At 39.2% G+C, this 24,101-nt stretch overlaps 1 protein-coding gene across 1 annotated transcript; it reads left to right on the plus strand.

Annotated features, from left to right (window-relative positions):
* Positions 1–7,358: 7,358 nt before the first annotated feature.
* Positions 7,359–24,101, plus strand: LOC594372 (CCR4-NOT transcription complex subunit 11). The gene is made up of 11 exons (XM_011679352.2): positions 7,359–7,465; positions 11,908–12,013; positions 12,435–12,569; positions 13,688–13,798; positions 14,393–14,562; positions 15,341–15,473; positions 16,033–16,239; positions 16,988–17,137; positions 18,748–18,852; positions 22,413–22,463; positions 23,138–24,101. Exons 1-11 carry the CDS (start codon positions 7,422–7,424, stop codon positions 23,297–23,299), a joined length of 1,374 nt encoding a protein of 457 aa, XP_011677654.1. The 5' UTR covers positions 7,359–7,421; the 3' UTR covers positions 23,300–24,101.

Consider the following 24,101-nt stretch of genomic DNA (forward strand, 5'->3'; position numbering starts at 1 on the left):
AAAATGGTTAAAAATCCAGCTGTATGCGCCGGTATACGCGTTAAGGGGTATTTTGTTTAGCCCTCATGGCCAGACCGACCGGGGAAAACAAAAAAAAGGGGTAATAACGCCCAGGCGCGGATCCAGGGGGGTGCAAAAAGAGAGAGAGAGAGAGAGAGAAGGAAAAGAAGGAAAAGAGAAAGAGGTCAGAAAGTGAAAGAAAGAGAAGGAAGAAGAAGAGAAAAGGGGGAAGAATGAGATTGTGGAAGGGGCTAAAAGGGCCTTTCCTCCTGGGCCGTTGCCTCTCCGCCCCCCCCCCTCCCCCACCCTCACAAAAGTAAGAGAGAAGGAAGGAAAGGGGAAGAAAAAAGGAAAAGAGGAGATAAAGGGAAGGAAAAGATAGGAAGAAGAAAAGAAAAGAAGGGGAATATCAGTTGCAATTTTCCCGCCAACAAGTTGTGGATAGGAGTGGGGGAAGGCCCTCTCCTCACCCCCCCCCCCCCCCCCCCCCCCCGTCCCCGCAAAAAAAAAGAGAGAGAGAAGGAAGGGAAAGGGAAAGAGGAGAGCTCAAAGGGGAAAAAAGAGGAAGAATTGATTGATTGATTTTATTCGACAAGCTTCCAACATACAACAATATACAATAATAACAGATCAAAAAAAGTCAGCTTGAACAGGATAACCCACGAAAGCTCGAGAGCTTATTTCCAGTGGGGTCCCTTACAGACATGTATAAAATTAATAAGTTAAAATATTAATATTTACAGACAGATAAGAAAATTAAAAGAACTACTTATTAAAGATAATAATAATAACAACATTAAACTGATGATAGAAATGATATTAAGTACAAGAAGAAAAAGAAGAAGGAGAAGAAGAAAAGGAGGAGAAGGAAGAAGAGGAAAATAATGATGAATTTGTAGAATTTCTATAACGTACGAAAACATAAGTATATACAACATGAAAAAGTATGAACCGACAGAAGAATAAAAATTTCAATCATATAACATGTCATTCACTTCTCTTCTCTGACTGTCAAGTATTAGGTATTCCTTTAATTTCCTCTTAAAATGATCATAGTTTCCTATTTCTTTTACACCATTGGGAAGGGAATTCCAATGTTTTATGGCATTGTAATAAAACGAATTTCCAATACTACCTACTCTTTCAGGTAAGTTAAAGTTGAATCGTCTATTTCTTGTATTATAATCATGTACGTCAGTAACAAGATCGAAGTTGGATCGAATATAATGATTCGACCTAGTATGATATATTTTATGCACATGATGCAATACGAGTTGTTTTAATCTTTGGTCGACTTCAAGAAAACCAGCTTTAGAAAGTTCGCTGTAGCCAACATGAGTTCTTGGACCAGAACAGTTGATAAATCTCACCATTTTGTTCTGTATAATCTTCAACTTCTTTTGATCTGACTTGTTTATGTTACTATACCATGCAGGGTTAGCATAGTCAAATAAACATTGAATAAGAGCAAAACAGAGTGTACGTCTTGGTTTTAAATCCATACAACTTTGATATCTGTACAAAAATTTCAGACGAGAATTTGCTTTTTTTACAACTGATTCTACTAAAGATGAAAATGAAATTGCGCTAGCCAACTCAATGCCTAAATACTTCACAGACTCTTTTCTCTTGATTGCTTGATTATTGTGTGTCACTTTGAATTTAAATGACTTTTTAGAACTACTTTTAGAACAAAATAAAATGCTTTCTGTTTTTCCCAAGTGTAAAGAAAGCTTATTATCAGTCATCCAATCGACACACGTAGACAGCTGTTCACTGAGCTTTTCCTCAATATATTTAGGATCAGGATTTGAATAGAGTAGTACGCTGTCATCTGCGTACAATAATAGTTTGAAGTCTTTTATACAAATACACATATCATTTATATAACTTGAAAATAGAATTGGGCCTAAAATGCTTCCCTGAGGAACACCGCAAGTTATAGGCATTAGTTTGGAACGAATATCATGAATGGCCACTACTTGGTGCCGATTAGATAAGTAGGATCTAAACCAATCTAAACTTGCCTTATCAAAACCCATTAGTTGTAACTTCTTCAATAAGACGCAATGATTAACTGTATCAAAAGCTTTTTGCAGATCAAGGAGCACCATACCAACAAAGCGCCCTTGGGAAGTTTCTCTCCTCAAATAATCAGTCAAATGAATTAGACATGTTTCAGTCGAATAATCATGTCGAAAACCAGATTGAAATTCATAAATTATATCATTTTCTTTGAAGTATCTTTCAATTTGAACACAGACCGATTTTTCTAGAATCTTTGATGCTACGCTTAAAACACTAATAGGTCTATAGTTGCTAACATCAGTTTTATCTTTCTTTTTATAAAGTGGAGTCACTTTTGCTATTTTCATATTCTCTGGAAAAGTACTCGTCAAGATAGATCGGTTCATTAAGTAACTTAGAGGCTTAAATAAAACCTTCGCACCATCTTTTAGAAATTTAGCTGGAATCAAGTCTAACCCAGTACTTTTTGATACATTCAACTTACGTAACTCTTTGAAAACAAATTGTTCACTGATTGGTAATAACTCGAAGCTGTTTTCACGTACACCTTTTCTTTCGTAAAAGTCACGAATACAATCATTGTCTGCGCTGAAAAAGTCTTTGGAAGGGGGGAGTTCGTCTACTAATTTGGCAGCCACATTTGTGAAATGAGAATTGAATTCATCAGCGATGGCCATCTTATCATGACATAATTCCCCATCAATTTTAATGACAGATTCTTGTTCTTTTCGCTTCTTATTTTTCAATCCTAAGCTTTTAAGATTCTGCCAAAGTTTTTTTCGAATCTTGTTTATTTTCTTCTATCTTGTTTTGTAAGTAAACGAGTTTAGCCTTTTTCACCTCTCTTTGGACCATATTTCTTAATACTCTGTATCTTTTATAGAGCTTCTCATCTTTTGCTCTTTTCCTCCATTTTTTGTATACTATATTTCTCTCTTGAATTAGGGAAAGAATATATTTAGTCACCCAAGTTTCTGATCTTTGTGTTATTCTTATCCGTTTCAGTGGCGCTATCATATTCAAATTTGAGATAAAAACATGTTGAAATATTGACCATGCCTCATTTACATCTGTACAGTCAGTTATTCGTGACCAATCAACAACAGATAGTTGAAGATTGAAAGACTCTTCTGTATATTTTTTCATGGATCTGCTATCATTAGTCCTGTGATGACCTATAGCCAGTCTAACATTTGTCCGTGTACAGAAAGTAAAATAATGGTCGCTAATACCTAGATCAATGACACCACTTTGACTTATTTTATTTTCTTTGGTACAACCAACATGATCCAATAAAGAAGAACATGTAGGTGTAACGCGTGTTGCCTCTTTAATGAGTTGACTAAACCCATGAAGACTCAACAAGTCAATATATTTTTTAGCCAGTGGCGATTTGCGAAGAAGACAAATATTCATGTCTCCTAAAAGAATTATTTCGTCATCCTTCTTTAATGTATCAAGAATATTGGACAATTTCTCGATAAACAAATTGTTTTTCGGAGGTCGATACAGAACGCCAACAACAATTGGTTTTGATCTTGGTATAAGCAAATTTATCCACAGGGATTCCGTATCTCCAGTACTTATAGCATCCATAATATTAAATGCAATATCATTTTTGATATAGAAACATACACCACCTCCAGAGCCAGAGGATCGATCATGGCGTATGATTTTATATCCGTCTATTTCAATTTCTTCATCATTTATGGAATTGTTTAACCATTTTTCAGTGAAAGCAATAATAGACAGCCTTTTTCTTTTAAAAAGAATTCTAAGTTCCGATATCTTGTTTAGAATAGACCTCACATTAAGGTGTAAAAAATGAAGACCTTTAATTTTAAACTTTTCTTCAAATTCTTGAAAACGAGAAGTGTTTTCATTTTTGAGGTTTGGCTGAATTATTCTTGCTATCGCTTGCTTTTCAGGTGTAACGCGCGTTACCTTAAAATAGTTTTCTTTTAGTCTATCCTCGTTTTGGCTTTCTTTCTCTAAACAATCGTCAGTAAATATTGATTCAAAAAAGATGGCAGACAACATGTTAAACAATTCCACTTCTCATCAGGGCATTCATAATATAACCTGCGGTACTCTGAAAAACTGATAGCTTGACAATTAGTGTGAAACCATTTTTTACAACAAGAACACAGAAGGCCGTGTTGATTACATTTGACTGGCTTATCACAGTTCCCACAAGGGAACTTATATTTTCGACCGTCAACTATAATTTTCGGATCATCACTAGATTTTGTCAAACTTTCACTTAATTCAATACCCTTCTTACAAATTGAAGATAATTCGCCCAGTCTTTCATGTCCACCTTGGATGGTCTGAAGGCTGGTTTCAGTCGTGACCTCTGTTTGACTGCACTGAAATCCAAAGATCTCCCAGAAACAGCTTCGGCGTAGGACTTTACGGGGCTGCTTTTTTCCTCATCAGAATGAAGACTCTGGTTTTCTCGGTAGATGGCTTGATGCCGCCTTGCTCCAGGTTCACTGCCTGTAACTTGATCGGACGACCGTTGAGTCCAGCCTCGTGTTGTCGATTGGTCAGCACTGTTGATGAGGTGTTTCAGGTTGCCTGCCAAGATTCGTTGACCGGCTCTGTTGAGGTGAACGCCATCACGCCCGAGATGCTGCTCGCTGATATCATTGTTGATGATGAGGCCCCATCTGTTCTCGCTGGCTGCCAACTCCATCAGATAGTTGATCTCATCAGCCCGCTTCTTGTCCGCTTCACTCTCCCCTCTACGATGGATGATCGTAGAGACTGAGACGTTAAACCCCTCGGCAGCAACAGACTTGCCGAGGTCTGTGATTTGGTGGCAAACTTCACCAGCACCCTCAGAGATGTTGTTGGTGCCAGCGTGGATGATCAGTTCTCCCCCTGGCTTGAGAAACTCGCAAGGTGAAGAGGTGAAGATGTCTCTCACTTTTGCACCGGGAAAAGAGACGCACTTTACGTTCTTGCTGCGGGAGAGATGTCTTCCGTCAATGTGTTTAATCATGGAATCACCGACCACAATTACATCTCGTTTGTTGCGGATCACACTATGTCGGTGGCGGTATCCCTCTATCTGCTCATGGTATGGTGGTGAAGTAGAAGTAAAGAAGAAAAGAAAAGGGTGAAAAGAAGGGGAGATCAGTTGCGGTTAATCCCGCCAAGGTGCCAACAACGTGACTGAACGGCCCTTGCGTCCCCCCCCCCCCCCCCCATCCCTAAAAGAGAGAGAAGGAAGGGAAGGGAGGGGGCTGGGGGGGGGGGGGGGGACTTGGGGGGAATAAAATTTAAACGTGGTTTATTTCTAATTCCATAACGGTGATTTACAAATGTTTGCTGAAATACATCATTTTCCGAGACTTTTCCTCACTTTTTTTGGTAAATTATACTTTTTTTATGAGTTTATTGGAAAATGACGATTTCCTAAATCTACAGTCAGGCAAGAAATATGCTTATTGAGATGCCCACATGTCAGTGCCCGAGGAACGGCAGGGATCGGAAGCCTCGCGTTCCCCCCCCCCCCCCCCCCCCATTCCTCCCAGTTTTGGGGGGAAAATTATATGAAAGAGAAATAGAAAAAAGAGAGCAAGAAAGAAAAAATAGTTAATTGCCAGTGTCACAACATAATAAAGAATCAAAATATGCTCATCTGACCGTGATTAAATGCCTAAAACCCCTGAGCTTCCTGGGGCTCTGCCCCCTGGATTTCACCTAGAGCCCTAAATGCTCATCTGACGGTAATTAAATGCCTTAAACCCTTGAAATTCTTGGGGCTCCGCTCCCTAGACCCCACGCCAAAAAGTGTCCTGCCAGTGTCACAAAATAATAAGGTATCAAAAAATGTTCATCTGACGGTAATTAAACGCCTAAAACCCCTGAGCTTCCGGTGGCTCAGCCTCTGCCCCCTGAACCCAACCAAGGACCCTAAGGCGGGCTCCTTGATACTCATCTGACCGTAATTTAATGCCTAAAACCCTTGAGCTTCAGGGGGAAGGAAATGAAGGAAAAGGGGAAGAGGAGAGGAAGGGAAAGAAAGAAAAGGGGGAAGAAGGAGATCGGGGGGGGGGGATAAAAGGGTTTTTCCTCCTAGGCTGTTGCCTCCCCGTTCCCCGTTCCCCCCCCCCCCATCACAAAAATAAGAGAGAAGGAAGAAAAGGTAAAGAAAAAAGGGAAAAAGGAGATAAAGGGAAGGAAAAAATAGGAAGAAGAAAAGAAAAAGAAGGGGAATAGGCTATCAGTTGCAATTTTCCCGCCAACGAGTTGTGGATAGGAGTGGGGGAAGGCCCTCTCCTCACCCCCCCCCCCCTCCCCGTCCCCGCAAAATAAAGAGAGAAGGAAGGGAAAGGGAAAGAGGAGAGCTCAAAGGGGAAAAAAGAGGAAGAAGACGCCCCCTGACGCCCCCTGAGCCCCACGCCAATTAATAACCTGCCAGCTAGTGTCATGAATAATGAATCAAAATATGCTCATCTGACCGTAATTAAGTGCCCAATCCCCGTGAGCTTTCGGGGGCTCCGCCCCTAGACCCCACGCCAATTTACGCTACGCCGCTGTACCTGATCGTAAACTATACGTTAGCCTCGATCCCCCCACCCACTTTGATTAACGTTCAGCGGGGCCTGCATGTAAGAGAATGGGGTAATGCGGAATTTTGTGTCTGCCTCCCAAAAGTTTTTTGCTCATTACGTCACTGCTGGTCACCATGACGTACCAAGATTTGGCTCGCATAATTTCAAATTTGCCCCTCCCCCCTCCCCCCTCCCCCCCCCTCCCCCCCCCCCCCCCCCCCCCCCCCCCCCCCCCCCCCCCCCCCCCCCCCCCACACTATGAAATCCTGGATCCGCGCCAAATAACGCCCATTGGCGAGACTACAGGCCTCCGCCTGCGCTTGCCGGTCTTTAGATCTTCAGTAGATCAAGACGGACACCCACGATACCGACCCAGACCTACCAAGTCTCACGCCTATAGCTGGTCTCTTAAATTTTGTTTTGCATAGTAGAATAGTAACTGTTCATCAATACATTATGTACTTTTTGTAAACACTGAATGTAGCCTACTTTACATACAATAGATCAAATGTGAAATGTAATTCCTCTTTACAGATCCCAGATATATTTACCAGAGTATATGTGCATGAAAACAAAAACGAAGAAGAAGCGAAGAAGAACTGAAGAACAAGAAGAACAACAACAACAAAAAGAAAGAACAAGAAGAACAAGAAGGACAAGAAGAACAAGACCAAGATGATGAAGAAGAAGAAGATTAATTTTGTCGACCATTCGAGAGATCTGTCGAAACAGCATCCCAACAATGACGTAGAGGGCGGTTTTCAATTTCACTGACGTCAAAGTAGATTTTCCTAATTTCATGTTGTTTAACCGCACGTATTTTATAGAATGGACCAAGGTTTGTCGAAAAAGGATAGCGTGAATCTTACCGGGTATGTTCATCAATCTTCCCATTACGGGGGATAATGATTATATTAAGAGATGGATCTTTATCTAACTCGCCTTACAATTTTCAAAATAACGTTAATATTCACTTCGCCTGTAGATCTAGACTAGTACAACACGAAGAAGCACGTATGGGACTGAGTAGAGTTTTAACACAGATTTTGGTCTTCTTGCCTGCTTGTATCGACGTCTGTCTGCGAGTGCAATTTGATTAGAAATTGTAAGGGTTTTGATTAACTTTCCCAGAGTGTTTCATTTGATAATATTCCTTATGCTCTAATTCTAAAGAGTAGATCGTGAATCAATATCTAGATCTAGTCTCAACTCTCGACAGAACTCAACGATTTCTCTTCCAAAAATCCAATGGCAATGTCGATGTCAATGCGTGTGGAAATGTGTGAAACTGTAATTGCGTTCATAGATCTATGTCTATTTTTTTTCTAAGTTGTGACCCTTAGCTTTCCACATAGGTAATTACATGCTTGAAGTAAGGCTTATGGGTATTTCATAAATCACTGAGTGTGTGTGTGTAGATCTACGCCTATGGGGTTTTTACAGACGTGTCTATCAATCAAAGATATTGTGGCGGCCGCCCCCGCCTCCGTCTCCAACCTCGACCTCTACGTCGGGATTATTCTCATTCCCAGCTGGGGAAACTTATTCTTTATTTCTGTCAGGATATTCGTCAGCCGACATTATTTATAATGTCCGAGCGGTTAGAGTAGATCTAATTAGATCTTATATTTTATTTGAGGAAAGACGGGGGAAGCTACAATTCTTATTTACGTTCGTTTCGTCGAAATATACGACTATGAAGGAGTACCAGTCAAGAAGAAAGACAAAGTGTTTATAGACTCATAATTTCAGTTTCAAGACAAAAGAAAATGGTCAAATTTTATTAATGCATGTACTTCAAATATTTACATCTTTATATCACCACTGTCACAAATACCTTGTGCTCATAGTTATACTTAATAAATTTATACGATTGTCGTTATTATATTCGAATACATGTAAAAAGTGAAGGGAAATGATTCATTGGGATTAATTTTTTGCCCACGGGGGCTCTTCCAAAAAAAAAAGAGCCCCCGTGAGCCTTCTCACGGGGGCGCTTTTAGTGCTGACGGGGGCTCTTATTTTAATACAAATTTCCATTGAATTGGTACCCGTGAAACTCCTTGGTATTTTATCATTATCATTTATCTAAGTCGGTATTTTTCCTCTTAGAAATTTACTTGTTACATAGCTGTTATTGACTTTTATCCCCGTGAGGACATTTTCTCCATTTCTTCCCGTTCTGCACATAATTTCCTCCTCATTATTCGGAGCAACCTTATTTACATTCTTTCTTTACTTTTAGTCTTTACCATATCCTTCCAAAACAGAGGGGCGGATCAAGCTTTTTGCTAAGGGTGGGGGGGGGGTACCCCAAATACGATGTGGAGCATCGTCCACGAGCCGCGTAGCGGCGAGGCGATTTTTGTTGTTGCTATTTTGAACCCCCGTAAGTGGTGTTTTCCTGGCATCTACTAACATGCGGATCATCGTCCACGAGCCGCAAAGCGGCGAGGCGATTTTTGGGTGCTTTTTTGAACCCCCGTTAGTGATGTTTTCCTGGCATCTACTGACATCTACTAATACTGTGTAGGTCTGGACACATGATAGCATTTTTCTGTGCACATCACATTTTTCCTTGGCAGCGTAAGGGGGGGGGGGTCAAACCCCCTAAACCGCCTAGATCCGCCCCTGCAACATCTTATGCCTTCTTCCTCTTCTCAATATTGATTTACTGGTCGGGTTACATTATTTGCTGGTCTTTAAGAATCACCAGATTTCAGAGGATTCAAACTTTCACAACGAAAAACTTCTCCATGTTTCAGTCCTTGCGCGATTGTCGATCACCAGCTCCAGCAGATATTGGGCGTCAGCGTGCACACCGGTACTACCAGCGCAGTATAGCCACTGTGCTGACGGCCGCACCGCGAGCTTCCGTTGTTTGTATCGGGAATACTCGTAGAGATGGTAGAGAAAGCGCCATCTAAGTTCTATTTCATTGGTTTAAGGTTTGAAAATTAATACTCAATATTGTGTTAAAGTTATATCAGAAAAGATAATCTTAATTTTATAATTCCACGGGGGCGATTTTTAATTTTGCAATCGCCCCCGTGAGCAACCTGACGGGGGCGATTATGGAGCTCACGGGGGCGAATCGCCCACCGCCCCCGTGTATTTTGAGCGCTGGATTTATGGGACTTGGGAGTTTTCCGTCTTAGTTTAATTCCATAGCATCATAGGGGGAGAGGTGGACTTAGAATATTCCTGCATCTTAATAATAGTGGTTCATTAATTCCAGCATCTTAATTCCAGCGTAGACTTCCTTGTGTACCTTTATATTCCAGGGAGGGAGAGAGATCTTATGTGTGGTACCGGTTACGACGAGCGCCCAATTCCAAGACAAGTCCTTAGGTGGGGGGAGGGGGGGGGATTTCCAGGGAGAGACTAATAGTTCTGATTCCGACGAGCGTCCAATTCCAACCCCTCACGTTTTAGAAATGTTACGGGTTATAAAGGCATAATGCGGACGTGGGGGAAATCGATGTGCTAAGCGATCTTGGAAAGTACGCGCGCAGCGAAAATGGACTTAACATGAAGACTGTGCTAGTTCAGAGCAAAATATCTAAGTAAATCTCTTATTTTACCATTAATTATATACAACACTCTGAATGACATATCATTTGCAGTAAATATAAACAAGTCACATTGTCTAAACAACTTTCCATCCAAATTCATGTGATATATTGATAAACAATTACAGTTTAACATCTTAAAGCATCTCAATTATGGATCCAAATGTCAAGCGCTCGTATGCAAATTAGTTACGTACGGAAGTTGTGCGTCGGTGAATGACGCGCTTGAAAACAACAATCATGACTCATTTACATTTCTTTACATTAGTACATAAACTGATAATATCGTTGTATTGTCAAGCTGCATTACACAATCTAGGATTATAATCAAGTCTTAAAGAAGAGGACAATTTAGGAATCCAAATTGTCAGGTAAGTTTACGAAATCAAGGGGGGGGGGGGACAACTACGTACGGTGCTAATATATACATATTACAAATACCTAATTAATTGATACTAGTATTATAGTGCCGTACTCTAAATATCTTTTCTAATATCAGTTGAATTTCCCTACCTTCCAAGTTGAAAACTAGTAATCACAATCTGAATCAATAAGTATCAGCCTATTTCTTCGTCTATCTGATTTAACTATCTAACGATTGATGCGATCTACTCCGAAGGACTAGTTAGAATTTGTTTATGAGTTTGTGATAATGTAAACAAATATCTACGTCACGACCGCGCAGCGGATCGTCACAATATGATTATTTACCTCTGGGGACCGACCTTTAAACGGGTCAAGGCTAATTAATTTTACGCCATCTTAATTTCTTATGAAATTAGTCTAGATCTAGACTAATCCACCTAGCTATCATCTTGTAAGGTTTTAATTTTACTGATCCAAATCTAATGGTGCAGCTCAAGTCATCAAACATGTAAGACTAGTTTTGTCTTGTGTGGGTCCGTACAATCTTAACAATAACACAAAAGTGAATTAATGTAAACTCTGCATAATAACGAGCACCCTTTCAACCCTCAAGTAGCAATGGAGTACAACTACAGCCTACAGGACAGGGTTATCTTTGATACAGGGTTATCTTTGATAACTTAGCTCGGTCATTGTTTCTGTGTCACACTAATATTTTAATAGGATAAATTTAATATTAGGATGAAGTTGCTAATAAATTACTTGCAGTGAGTCTTCTGCTCAGGCTCTCATTTAACCTGTTTACAACTGGATTCCCTTCATTCCCATAGGATTAATACAGGTGCCACCCGGTTCGAGTAGGCAATGGGTTAACCGGATACACAAACTTCATAAAGCATTTAGGCCTATTCTATTCTAAGTTTCTACCAACACCATCAGTCTCATTGTACATGTATCCTATGCATTTAATTTTTGTTTTTGTTTAGCTGACTGCTAAGAATGAATGTGTACGATTGTAACTAAGCAACCAAGGGACTGCCATCCTTACCGGGTATGTCCTCTCCGAGGGCCTTTCAGGCTGTAAATAATTGGCATGCACAAGCAACTACGGTGCAGGGTCTGTGAGTTGCAGTCCATAATAAAGCATTAATTCCGGACCCTGTTCTATTTGATATGCATACTTACTTTACTTTAATTTAATCCAACAATGTTGTAGGTCTAAGCCTGTTCATCGATCCATGATTCTGCCATGGTTGGTTACTGCTATCCGTGAGGGGAGGAGATTGAGTGCTAATTTGTGATAAATGTTCTGTGTTCTGTATGTGTCTGCACACTAGAGATGGGTATCAATTTCATTCTTTTTGTCTTATTTACAGGTTGCTGTGGGATGAAGCCACTACCAATAAATCATTTGAATCCCTCACCCAGGCCTTCCATGCAAGCTTCAATAAACAAGAACACTTCAAGGTCGGATCGTCACTGGTATGTATATCTTTGAAATTGTTAACTGTATCTTTAGGACTCAGGACAGCCATCCCTAGTACCACTATCCGCTAGAACAATAATCCTGACTAACAACCTCCCACCCCCCCCCCCCCCCCACCCCTCATCAACCTCCATCCCAACAACCATTTACCACAATTGTTGCTTTGCATTTGAATTTATAGTGATATGGGAACAACTATTTCCTCCTATCAAATCTTTTACTTTATTCTCAATTTCTCATTAAACATTTTATTATAGGCCTGTCACCCATAACCATTGAACAGAACTTGTGAATTAGTTTGGCTATATATCACTCTTGTCTCCATGAACATTACCTTGTTGTATTTATCAAGAATAGTTTAACCACTCATGAACATTAAATATCCATTCCATTCTTGGTTAATATTTTCATCCCTAGGTCCTACTGCTGAGTAGCCCAGACCTTTTACCCACGCCCCCTCAGCGTCTTGCAGCTCTCTTCCTACTATGGGAGATGTACCGCTCAGAGGCCATTGGGAACAACCCATTCGCACCACTGTTCTCTCTTGTCTTGGTGAGTATGCATGTGTATGAACTTGAGTTCAGGGGAGGGGGGGGGGGGGTGTTTCACAAACATCCCAAGTAGAACTTAACCTTAAGTTGGACTTAAAGATTATGGAGAGCCATTCGTAGCCTTTAAATGAAATATATTCAAAAGCAGAAATTCTAGTATTTTAGACTTTTTATAAATTCGACATCAAGAACATGAAATCTCCTTGATAATAGAAAATATGAACGATTTGAATCAAGATTTTATGCCTTTTAAAATAACTTTTACGAAATATTCTCATAGATGCTAATGGCTTTCCATAATTGTTAAGTCCAACTTAGAGATAAGTTCAACTTAGGATCCTCGTAAAATACCCCCCTGGTAAATTTAGAAAAAGAATTCTCACAGAATCCAATGTAATTTACATTGAATGTTCAAGATTACAACTGAATGACGTGTGCCAAACAATTGTATTAGCAAAGGTATAGTGGCTGAGTAATGAGCATAGAAAGATGAGGAAATCCAGGTAAGTAGGCCCGACACCATGTGCTTATAAACACAGGTCACTATGTGCAAATGGAAGCTGTGATGTCATACTAAGTGAAAACTGTTGAACTCATTTCTTGGATAGAGAGTGGTACTTGATTTAGTGACGACCTGTCTACAAGGGCCACATTTGTTGTTTCCCTTGAAAACGGTTTCTCATTGAATCATGTACTAAAGGAACATGTCTACAAAGACCACCTGTCCACAAAGGCCACTTTTTGTGTTTTCCTTGGGCAGGCGCTATAGACAGGTTTGACTGTAATAAATACAGCATTTGTTATGTGCCATCGATCTAGTAAGCTATTCTGTGGCAAAGAGGGATAGAATTATAGAATGAGTTACATTGAGAAATGTACATTCAACATATAATTAACTAAAATAACATGCAAATATGTATGACTTTCGATTCTTTTTAAATATTTCTAGGGATTCTAGTGATCGGATCCTCAGTGGAAGAGCATTTCAAAGAGATTGCACTGCAGAAATAAACGTCTTTTCTCCCAAAGTAGACATAATTCTTTGGACTTCCTGTTTAGTACCAGAAGAGCAGAGAATTCTGTGTTATAACAAAAAAATTGTTCATTTTCTACTTCTAGACCCGAATGGAGGATGACAAGATCAGTGGACCTATCCTGGTTGGACCAATCGGCAAATCAGAGAGATATTTCCTCTCCCAGCTCATCACCACAACTAACCCGCCTAGAGAGGTAAACATTTCATATTTGAAAAGAAAAGATGCATTTTATACCGGGCATCTACTACATATTCTTTTTTTTTACCCTGATGTAACTGGTGATTTTCAATTTTTGTCCATGACCCCAGTTCCTTTGTATATGAAATATGGTAAGCCCAAAATGGATCGCCCTGATTTTTGCTAACTTTTCTCCAAAAATTGTGTCTGACTATTTAAAACCCCTCTGCACTACTCGTGAAACAGTTTGACCATATCACTCATGAACATTAAAGCCCCTATGCACTTATTTGGCCAGAATGGATTAGACCTCCCTGCAAGGTCACTGGCAGGTGGTTATCTCATCAAATCAGCTCTCAATTAACATAAGAAAAAGGGCATCATGGGGGACCAACGGGCACTGCTTATGCATTGTTTGCTGTAAAGAGGTCGCAAGTAGCTATTAGTAGTGCAGTGGGGCTTTAAAGATAAAGTAACCTTCTGCGGCAGTCACTTGGCAGTCGACAATGTTGCAACAAGAGCATTTACCTTCTTTTATGAAATCGCGCTTTGAAGTTTGGAAATAAAAGCTATTTTCCTGAAGAAATCTTTGTAAAATTTGTATTTTTAGCTCTTCAAGAAATCCCCGCGTCAGATCGTTGCGATGGATCCTGGTCCCAACGCCCCTCATATCGACATCACAGGTCTCCAGCTTGCCCTAGCGGAACGCCAGTCAGAGCTCCCCAGTCTCAGTAAAGCAGGTCTCTCATGCATCATGAATGACCCTGACCCCGATGCCAGGTAAAGGATTGATTATTATTATAAGGTGACTCTTTAAAAATGAAGTTGAGTTCTGGTCATGCGATTACATTGTGAAAGAAACGCTGTGGAATATAGCATACTGGTATACGTATTGGTGTGTACTGCAAGGTTCTGGAATCATCAAAATGATTTGGCCCAGTCTTGGTAAACTTGCAAGCACTGTACACAGAAAGATGTATATGGGACTACACAAACATGTGGCATAGAAAATCTGTCCCAATTTTTGTTCATGTTACATGCCATATTTAGAATATAAAGGCATTTGAAGAGCCATGCTTTTCAGGGAACATTTTGTATCTGATGTTCTTCCACACTTGTATAATACAATGATAATGCTCACCAATTATTTGTCACCTCTTCCCAGAACTCAACCTTCTCTTTAACCCTTTCAAGGCATTTTCATCCATTTTTGTAACATAACTATATTGCATTTGATGCTAGGAATTTGAAAAAGGAAACTTAGCTGTAAAATCCTTAAATTGACAACATAATGAGAGATTTAAAATCTAGATATCTAAATCTGTATTTAGGGGGGAAATATTTGCTGATCCGGGACCTGTTTCACAAAGCCTTTATTCAATTACAATTTCAAAAACAAGTGACAAATCTGCTGATAACCAATCAGAAACAAGGATTACAGTAGCTTATAACAAAAACTGTCATTTCTCACTGATAACAAGCTTTATGAAATAGGGGCCAGGATGCCATTATACCACAATCATGACTAATCTGTGCGTTTCCATCTTTCTCTCTCCAGCTCGGTCTTTGACCCTCAAATAGCCCAGCCTGTGGTGGAGGCCCTCATCTGCGGCTCAAAGCCTCCCATGGAAACGACCTTTACCCCCGAGTTTATCCGTCTACCGCCCCCACTACACATATGTGAGGATGAGGTGAGTATCAAATTGGCAACTTTTTCAGAGGAAATATTTTACAATATGTTACTCTAGCAAAATAGATGTTTGTTTTTTTCATTTTGTTATATGTACTTTCCTTAAAATGTTGTAAGCATTGCCATCAATGGATTTGACCGGTAGGTGGGCATGGCTAAAGTCACGACTCCAATTTCGAGCAATCAGATGGCTAGATTTCTAAAGAGAGGTGAAACGTGATGTTAGTTATGCCCGCCTACCGGATTTGCATTTTCTTTTTTCGTTCCTATGTACATGAGTTTTCAGAATTGACTTTGAACTTTTGATTATTCATTTTACTCCTTCCCGAAATAGATGTTGAATTATTTTTCTATGACCACTTGTCAGTGTTTTGTCTTTTGATTTTATGACAGTATATGTTTTGAATTTATCACACATGATCCTTTGTTTACCAACACATTATTCAACTTTTATTTCAGGGGATATTGTGGAGTAAATTGTCAAAAAAAAAATCTCACTGGTGTTCATTTTCATCAAATTATGGCACTCTCACTTTTATCTTTATCAACCTCCTTTCCAGTTATTATGGATGAACCCTTCTGACGGCAACCACACGATTGCATGGGACTCCACAATGTGTCAGACCAACAGTGCTGGGCAAGAGGTTAAGAGACTCATGGCCAAGGCCTTCAAAGAGACACTCATGCTCCAACAACAGCAGCAGCTGCTTAGCGAACTAGAAAAAGATCCAAAACTGGTTTACCACATAGGATTGACGCCTACAAAGGTAAAGAAACTTTGTTTATTTTCACTTTCTTAGACATGCAGTAAAATCAGATACACTCATGTTTCAACAATAACAGCAGCTGCTTAGTGAACTGGAAAAAGATCAAAAATTGGTTTACCACATAGGATTGACGCCTACAAAGGTAAGGAAACTATGTTCATTTTCACTTCCTTAGACATGCAGTGAAATCAGATACACTCATGTTGCAATAATAACAGCAGCTGCTTAGTGGACTGGAAAAAAGATCCCAAGCTGGTGTATGACATAGGACCATTGCCTACAAATGTGAAAACAGAGTGCCCATTTTCACTATCTTAAACAGGCAGGAAAGCCAATATAAGTTTTTTTTTGGGTGGTAGTATCAAGAATTTCAATAAAATGTATTGAGCCCACGCATGAGTTTGATTTGATTTTTAACCCTTTTAACTTTGAATATGGTTTAGTTCTTGTATAACATGGACTTTCAAATATCCCATTAGTTTTTTGGTCTAAGTATTTGATATGTTATTGTTTTGTAATTTATTCCATACAAACCTTACAAGTGTATCTGATACATTTGTCAAAAACACATGAATTGCTGTAGTCCAATTCTCATTTTCATTTTATGAAGTTGTGTTTACTAGAATATATATCTTACATATCTTATATGCCTTACTCCATGGAATCAAATATATTTACACTTTTTTTTGTACACCTTTAGAATGAAGTATAACATTTTCCATTTCTTTTTCTTGTTTTCGTTTTACAGCTACCGGGGTTGGTGGAGAGCAATCCCCTGGTTGCCATAGAGATCCTGCTACGTTTGATTCAGTCTAATCAGATCACAGAATACTTTGCCGTCCTGGTCAATATGGAGATGTCCCTGCACTCCATGGAAGTCGTCAACAGACTCACAACGGTAAGCCGCTCTTGACATTATTCAAAAGTGCTAAATCTTTGAGATAATAATTATAATTATGATAGAGGTGTCGTAGTAGAGTGGTTTAAAAATGCTGTAGCATGGGGAATACTGGTTGACGCCATCTACGTCTTCTTTTGAACAACTGCACATAAACAAATGGACTTGATTAACGTTCAGGGCGCTAGCGTTCACGAAAAGGTGCAAAACAGACCGAAGTTCTCCTCACGCTTCAGTTTTCGCGCATGTTACACGCACATGAAAACTGCGATCGCGTCGTCCGTAGTAGTATTATACCCGATTGGCCCCGAGTCAGGCCGCGAGAAAGACACATAGTCTTGTCATGCTACAGCCATTTTAACCACTTGACTGCTCACCACGTACATGTACGTGCTTAGGGCATTGTACTTTCAAGACCGTCACACTGTATAATGCCTAGCCCTACTGTGTAATTAGCACTGCAATGATGTTATACAGGTCTTGTACAGCAGATGGCGTTCTTCCAAATAAATTGGGCCTTTTTGTGTACATTGTACAGTTTTTGAACCGTGTTTGTACAGTACAAAAATGCTGTAGCACAGGGGGTATGAATGCGTTTTAAGCCAGTAGCAGTCAAGTGGTTAAGCACTTGAATTGTAATGCAAGGATCATGGCTCATGGGTTTAATTCTGGACACAGCACCAATGTACCTTGGCAAGGCATTAATCAACATTTGCCACTTTATACCCAGGAGAGACAAATGGGGACCTGGTAGAATGACGAAAGCCTTGTGTTAGTAAGAGCTGTGTGCCCTCACAGTGACCATATGGTAGTAATGGTCCCCAGGAAGAAGCTGGCCACCGTAGACAGGTCACATTTATAGAGAGGTTTGACTGTATGTACCCTCAGGGAGATTTACTTCAGGCTTTATGTTAATCAAATGTCAGGTTAAAGCACTAATACATGTACAGTCAAACCTATCTTAGTGGCCATCTCTCTATAAAGACCTCCTGTCTATAGTGGCCATGCAATTCATATTCCTCTAGGGAGAAACGTGTGTTGTAGAACCTGTCTAGAAATGCCACCAGTTTACAGTGGCCAATTTTCATTTTTCCCTCGGATGGTCCTTACAGACAGGTTCCTCTTCATATTATCTCAGAAGATATGGTTACCTCCTTGAGTTTATTCTTATTTTAATTTAACTTCAGAGTATAAAGATAGAAACAAAAAAAAATTATTAAAAAAACAGAGTAAAGGGATGAGACAGTAAGAAATTAATTCATTCGGCCTAATTTGTTTATTTATTTTAATTATTTATCTGATTAGATATTTAATTTATTTGATTCATTTATTTTGTTCATAGGGAGTGGTTCATTACACTCTCAAAGGGTCTTTCAACAGGTCCTGTGTAACAACATAATACAGAAGTGACATTAAACAACAACAACAACAAAGCTAAGAGGGGACAGCAATGCAACAAATAATGGCATAGAATATGGCACAGCAACAAAAATCTAGATCATCCTGTCCAAAATCACTTAAAGTATCTGATTTTTCATTGAACTATGATTTTATGTAAATTAATTTTGAACAAATTCTGTATATGATCCATATTTCATTTTTGAATACAGGCAGTAGACTTGCCCCAGGAGTTTGTTCATCTATACATTTCCAACTGCATTTCGACCTGTGAGACGATCAAAGACAAGTCAATGCAGAACAGACTGGTCAGACTGGTGAGTAAACCTATCGATTGGAAATGTTGTCTTGACATGTAGGCCTGGGTCTTTGTCTCTCTTTCATGCGAGCATACCTTTTCTCCCTCAGCTCTGTTAGTCTATCTCTCTTTCTCTCTCTCTGTCGATCTCTTTGTCTCCCTTCTGAGATATATATATACAGAGATGCCAACCCTTCCGATTTCATCGGGAGGCTCCAGATAATTTACCCCAACTCTTGACCTTACCCTTCCAATTTTTTTTTTTTTTAATTATGATTTTTTTTTGGGCGGCGCTTATCAGTATAAATATCTGTGAATTGAATGGGAAATATTGTCTGCTAACTTAAGCATGTAGTAATTCCACTATGTTAACCCTTACTGTACTAGGGGGGGGGGGGGCCTCAGAGGCCCCCCCCCCTCGACATTTTCGGAGATTGTGCCGCAACCGCTCAGGATTTAGAATTATCGTTTCATGACTTTTTTCCCTCAAGTCTTACGCACATTTTGATACCATTTTCGTCGAAATCGGATATACCTGTAACAATTAGTATGCGCATGTCATAAAAAAAGTGCTATAATTGCATATATTCATGTACAAGCAGAAATGTGAAGCTATGAATTGATATCAAATTGCTTTTATATGTTTCTCAGAGTAACTTGATGTATTTCAGAACAATAGAATACATTAGAAATAAAACAATAGATATAATAAGAAATAAAAAACAATAAAATACATAAGAAAATAAATAGTTGAAAATCGCATCAAATTTGCATAAATTATCATTATTAATTACTTCAAATAACTTTTTTTGTGATAGAAAAGAAGTTTCATATGAATAATGAGTAACAACATTCAAAAAGTGGAGTCTGACAATTTTTGTAAGGATTCTAGTTCCCTATATATATTTCCGGATTTGATATTCATGAATGCGTATTCATAATTCATGCAAATTAACCTATTGATTTTCAAATATCATACAAATTATGAAACCTCACGAATTTGAGATGAAGGAAACATTTATTATGCCTCCGTTACGAAGTAGCCGGAGGCATTATGTTTTCGGGTTGTCCGTCCGTCCGTACGTACGTCCGTACGTACGTACGTCCGTCCGTCCGTACGTCCCGTTCTCGTGATCGCGTTATCTGAAGAACCGATTGATGGATTCCTGCCAAACTTTGGTCATGTATGTATCTTGCAGAGCCGATGAACTGATTAGATTTTGGGGTCACGAGGTTAAAGGTCAAAGGTCACAGGGCTCATTATGTATGCAAAAACAGCTCGTGATCGCGTTATCTGAAGAACCGATTGATGGATTCCTGCCAAACTTAGGTCATGTATGTATCTTGCAGAGACGATGAACTGATTAGATTTTGGGGTCACGAGGTCAAAGGTCAAAGGTCACAGGGCTCATTATGTATGCTGAAACAGCTCGTGATCGCGTTATCTGAAGAACCGATTGATGGATTCCTGCCAAACTTAGGTCATGTATGTTATTTGCAGAGCCGATGAACTGATTAAATTTTGGGGTCATGAGGTCTAGGTCAAAGGTCATGCGGCTCATTATGCATGCAAAAATAGCTTGTGATCGCATTATCATTAGAACAGATTGTTGGATTCCTCCCAAACTTAGATCATGTATGTATCTTGCAGAGCCAATGAACTGAGTAGATTCTTGGGTCATGAGGTCAAAGGTCAAAGGTCATGGGCTCATTATGTATGCAAAAATAGCTTGTGAACGCATTCTCATTAGAACTGACAGATGGATTACTATTTAACTCGGAACATTTTGCAGAGCCAATGAACTGAGTAGATGTTAGGGTCATGTGGTCAAAGATCAAAGGGTCATATATGTATATGAGAAATTGCTTGTAATCACGATATTCTGAGAACCTGTTAATGGATTACAATTGAACTTGAATTTGAACAATTTCTTCTGTTTTGGTTTGTAAAATTGCTCTATGACGGAGGCATCATTTCGACTGCGCGCAGTCGAAGTTCCATCTAGTTCAATACATTTTCAAGATTCTTCACAAGTCTACGGACAAAAATGTAGAGTTTTCTGTAAAATGCATAAAATTAGCATTTTGCATAATTAATTAGGCTATAACGACAAAAATTTGCATATTACCAAAAAACTAATTATACCATCTTGTTCCTTACGTAAATATCTACAAACATGCAAATTTTCGCGTTCATCGGACATTCGACAGCCGAGATCATGGGGGGGGGGCCTCCTAGGCCCCCCCCCCCCCCCCCAGTCAGAGAGTGCTCGAAATAGCCCAGTACAGTAAGGGTTAAAAGACAAATTAAGAGTAGCGAAAGATTGTTTCATATGGATCGCCGTAACCAATGCGTGGATATTGACACAGAATCCAAATGGCGGAAAATCAGCAAAAGAAGACCAAGAAATGGTCTCAGAAGTATAAGACCGAATACAGTATCAAGTACCCGTGTATTCGGAAGTCTGAAAGGAATTCATCATGACTTATGTACAGTTTGTATGTTATTTTTAAAAAAAGTAGGAATTCTTTAACTAAATACACATGTAAAATGCTCCAAAACAAGGCTCATATTGCACCAGAGAGCATCAAGAACCCCAGAGCTTCCAGGACCCCGGCCGCGTGGGTCGGGCGCTACGCGCTCAAGATGTGTGCTACGCGCACATTATTTGGTGTCGGTTACAAATCCTCCCTATTTCTGTTTTCCAAAAGTTGGCATCTCTGTATATATCATTCTCTGTCTCTCTCCCTATATCATTCTCTCTATCACTCTCTCTCTGTCTCTCTCTCTCTCTCTCTCTCTCTCCCTTCCTTTATCATTCTCTCTATCACTCACTCTCTCCCTCTCTCTTACTCACTTTGTCATGTTCATTCTATCTCAATCTCTTATTTCTTCCTCTGTCTCTACTTTTCTCTGTTGCACACTCGCCCCCCCCCCTCTCTCTCTCTCTCTCCTTTTAAAATACAACCCCTCTCCCTTCTCCACATCAATCGATAACCCCTTCCTCTATCTCTCCTGTGCTTTAGATAATTGGTTTCTTGCTCTACCAATATTTATCCTTTTGCTCTCTGCTTTGAGGTAAATAATTACCCAGGGAGGCCCTCCTATACTCTAATATTTAATCAGATGTGATAGACGTGACTTAATAATATTCTCTTTGAAAATCATTGATTTGTTAATGTACGCAATAGGCAACAGATGTTCCATAAATCAGCTTGACGTATGACTGAAGGCTATATTTGTATTTCTAACCTTTTTAAACTAAAAAAACAAAGTTCCACTTGGAGCTTTAAGCATTAACCGTAAACAAATTTGGTATGCACTTAGTTTATGCTGTAACCTACAAGAATGCACAGTTCATTTTCTATTTTAAAATATCGTATTTTTGTTGGTTATTGCTTATCAAGCAATTTGTTATAAATCTTTACAAACTAGGCTTGTGATGTTTTATTTAGATCCAGCAGTTTGAGTTAGTTCATTGCATCATTGTTTGAACGAGGCTTGAGTTTGCCAGTGACTATTTGTTGACCTTTATTTTCAATTTTTTTTCTCATCCGCCTCTCTCCTTCTTTAAACAGGTGTGTGTTTTCCTACAGTCCCTTATACGCAATAAGATCATCAACGTCAAAGTAAGTAGGTTTTGGTTGGATATGAAAAACATATTTTTGAACAATAATATGTCTCGAGTTCATGAATGTAATTTGCATTTTCAGACAATTATTTTGTGATTGAGTTGAATTGAATGGAACTGTTTTATTGAAGAGACTTTGTTATACAGCTCAAGAGCAGATTTGTTTTTGTTGTACAAAGTAATTGAACAAAGTTAATTACTTCATAATAAAATCATCAATATACTAATGTATTATAATGGTAATAATAACATTCTACTAAATAAACTGATACAAAATAGAAATAGATTTCTTCGAAAGACGAGTATTAAGTAACTAATCTTTGTCAATATTTAAGTAAAAGCTATGAATATGGAGTGTTTTTACAGTTCATTTGAGCATGTCAAACTTGTGTAGTCCCATATACATCTTTCTGTGTACAGTGCTTGTAACTTTAACAAGACTGGGCCAAATGCCTTATCATTTTGATGATTCCAGACCCTTGCAGTATAGACCAATACTTATATGCTACATGATCAACTTTTTCTGATCGATTCCACACCGTTTCTTTCACAATGCAATCGCATGACCAGAACGCAACTTTATCTTTAAGTTTAGCTTGTATTGAATTGCAGTCTAAATTCCAAATTGATCTGTTCACATATGGTCCATATTTTGCTGTTGTCTCTCCATAGGATCTCTTTATAGAGATGCAAGCATTCTGTATTGAGTTCAGCCACATCCGGGAGGCTGCAGGCCTGTTCAGATTACTCAAGACGTTAGACAGCGAACAACAGAAACAGTTTCAGCCCTCGTCAACATCACCGCTTACGACACAGCAAGGGAACAAGAAATGATTATCTCCGTAAAAATTGGAATTATACTCTAATCATACCACTGAACCACCTCAGATTGATTCCAAACCGATGTATTCTTGGCAGTTTTATTTTACTGCAGTTGTTTGTCCGATCTGTCGTAGGTCTGGTGGCGGTCTCGTCAGCGTGAGTGAAGATCATAAGGGCATCTGATCACTATTTAATGATAATAATGATATCGGGTATTGTTATAGTGCACATAGACACCATGCAAGGTAATCAATGCGCTCCAATATTACTCCGGCTCTGCTATGCTACTGATCGCGATACTCACAGCATTCAAGGACCATTTAAAACCTGGGTGGAAAGTGGCAAATGCAGATTTATATATCTTGCCAAAGGACGTTAGTGCCACGACGGGACTTGAACCGCTAATCATGTGATCCACAGTCCGAAGACGCAAGTTGACTTGGATTCGAACCCTGGACCTTATGGTTATGAGACCACTGCTCTACCACTGAGCCAGTGCGCCTCCTCACTAACCCTTTACCTTTTCACCACCATTAACAATAGAACAGACCCCAAAGAAACAGATATTTTAAATAATCCTTTCTCAAACTGGAGTTAGTTTTCCTGGGATTTCAACTACCCTTATTGTACAAACTCTAAACAAAAATACAGTTTTGTGTTACATTTTTAATTTCTTTTTTTAAATTAGATATTTGGAATATTACTGCATTTCAACTCTAACCCTTATAAAAAAAGGTACCATGGTGGTAACCATGGTTCTTTGTCCAAATTACCATCCACCATTTATACCATTGTAACCAAACAATGGGAATTT

Source organism: Strongylocentrotus purpuratus, unplaced genomic scaffold (genome assembly GCF_000002235.5).
Source record: "Strongylocentrotus purpuratus isolate Spur 01 unplaced genomic scaffold, Spur_5.0 spur5_scaffold_20, whole genome shotgun sequence".
In the NCBI taxonomy this organism is placed as follows: domain Eukaryota; kingdom Metazoa; phylum Echinodermata; class Echinoidea; order Camarodonta; family Strongylocentrotidae; genus Strongylocentrotus; species Strongylocentrotus purpuratus.

What these genes read in the sequence shown, in the direction of transcription:
- LOC594372 (XM_011679352.2), top strand. Translation starts at nt 7,422, where the DNA reads ATGGACCAAGGTTTGTCGAAAAAGGATAGCGTGAATCTTACCGG. An exon ending in CAACTAACCCGCCTAGAGAG is followed by an intron (nt 13,799 to 14,392) that starts GTAAACATTTCA and finishes TTGTATTTTTAG; the next exon opens with CTCTTCAAGAAATCCCCGCG. An exon ending in GACCCTGACCCCGATGCCAG is followed by an intron (nt 14,563 to 15,340) that starts GTAAAGGATTGA and finishes TTCTCTCTCCAG; the next exon opens with CTCGGTCTTTGACCCTCAAA.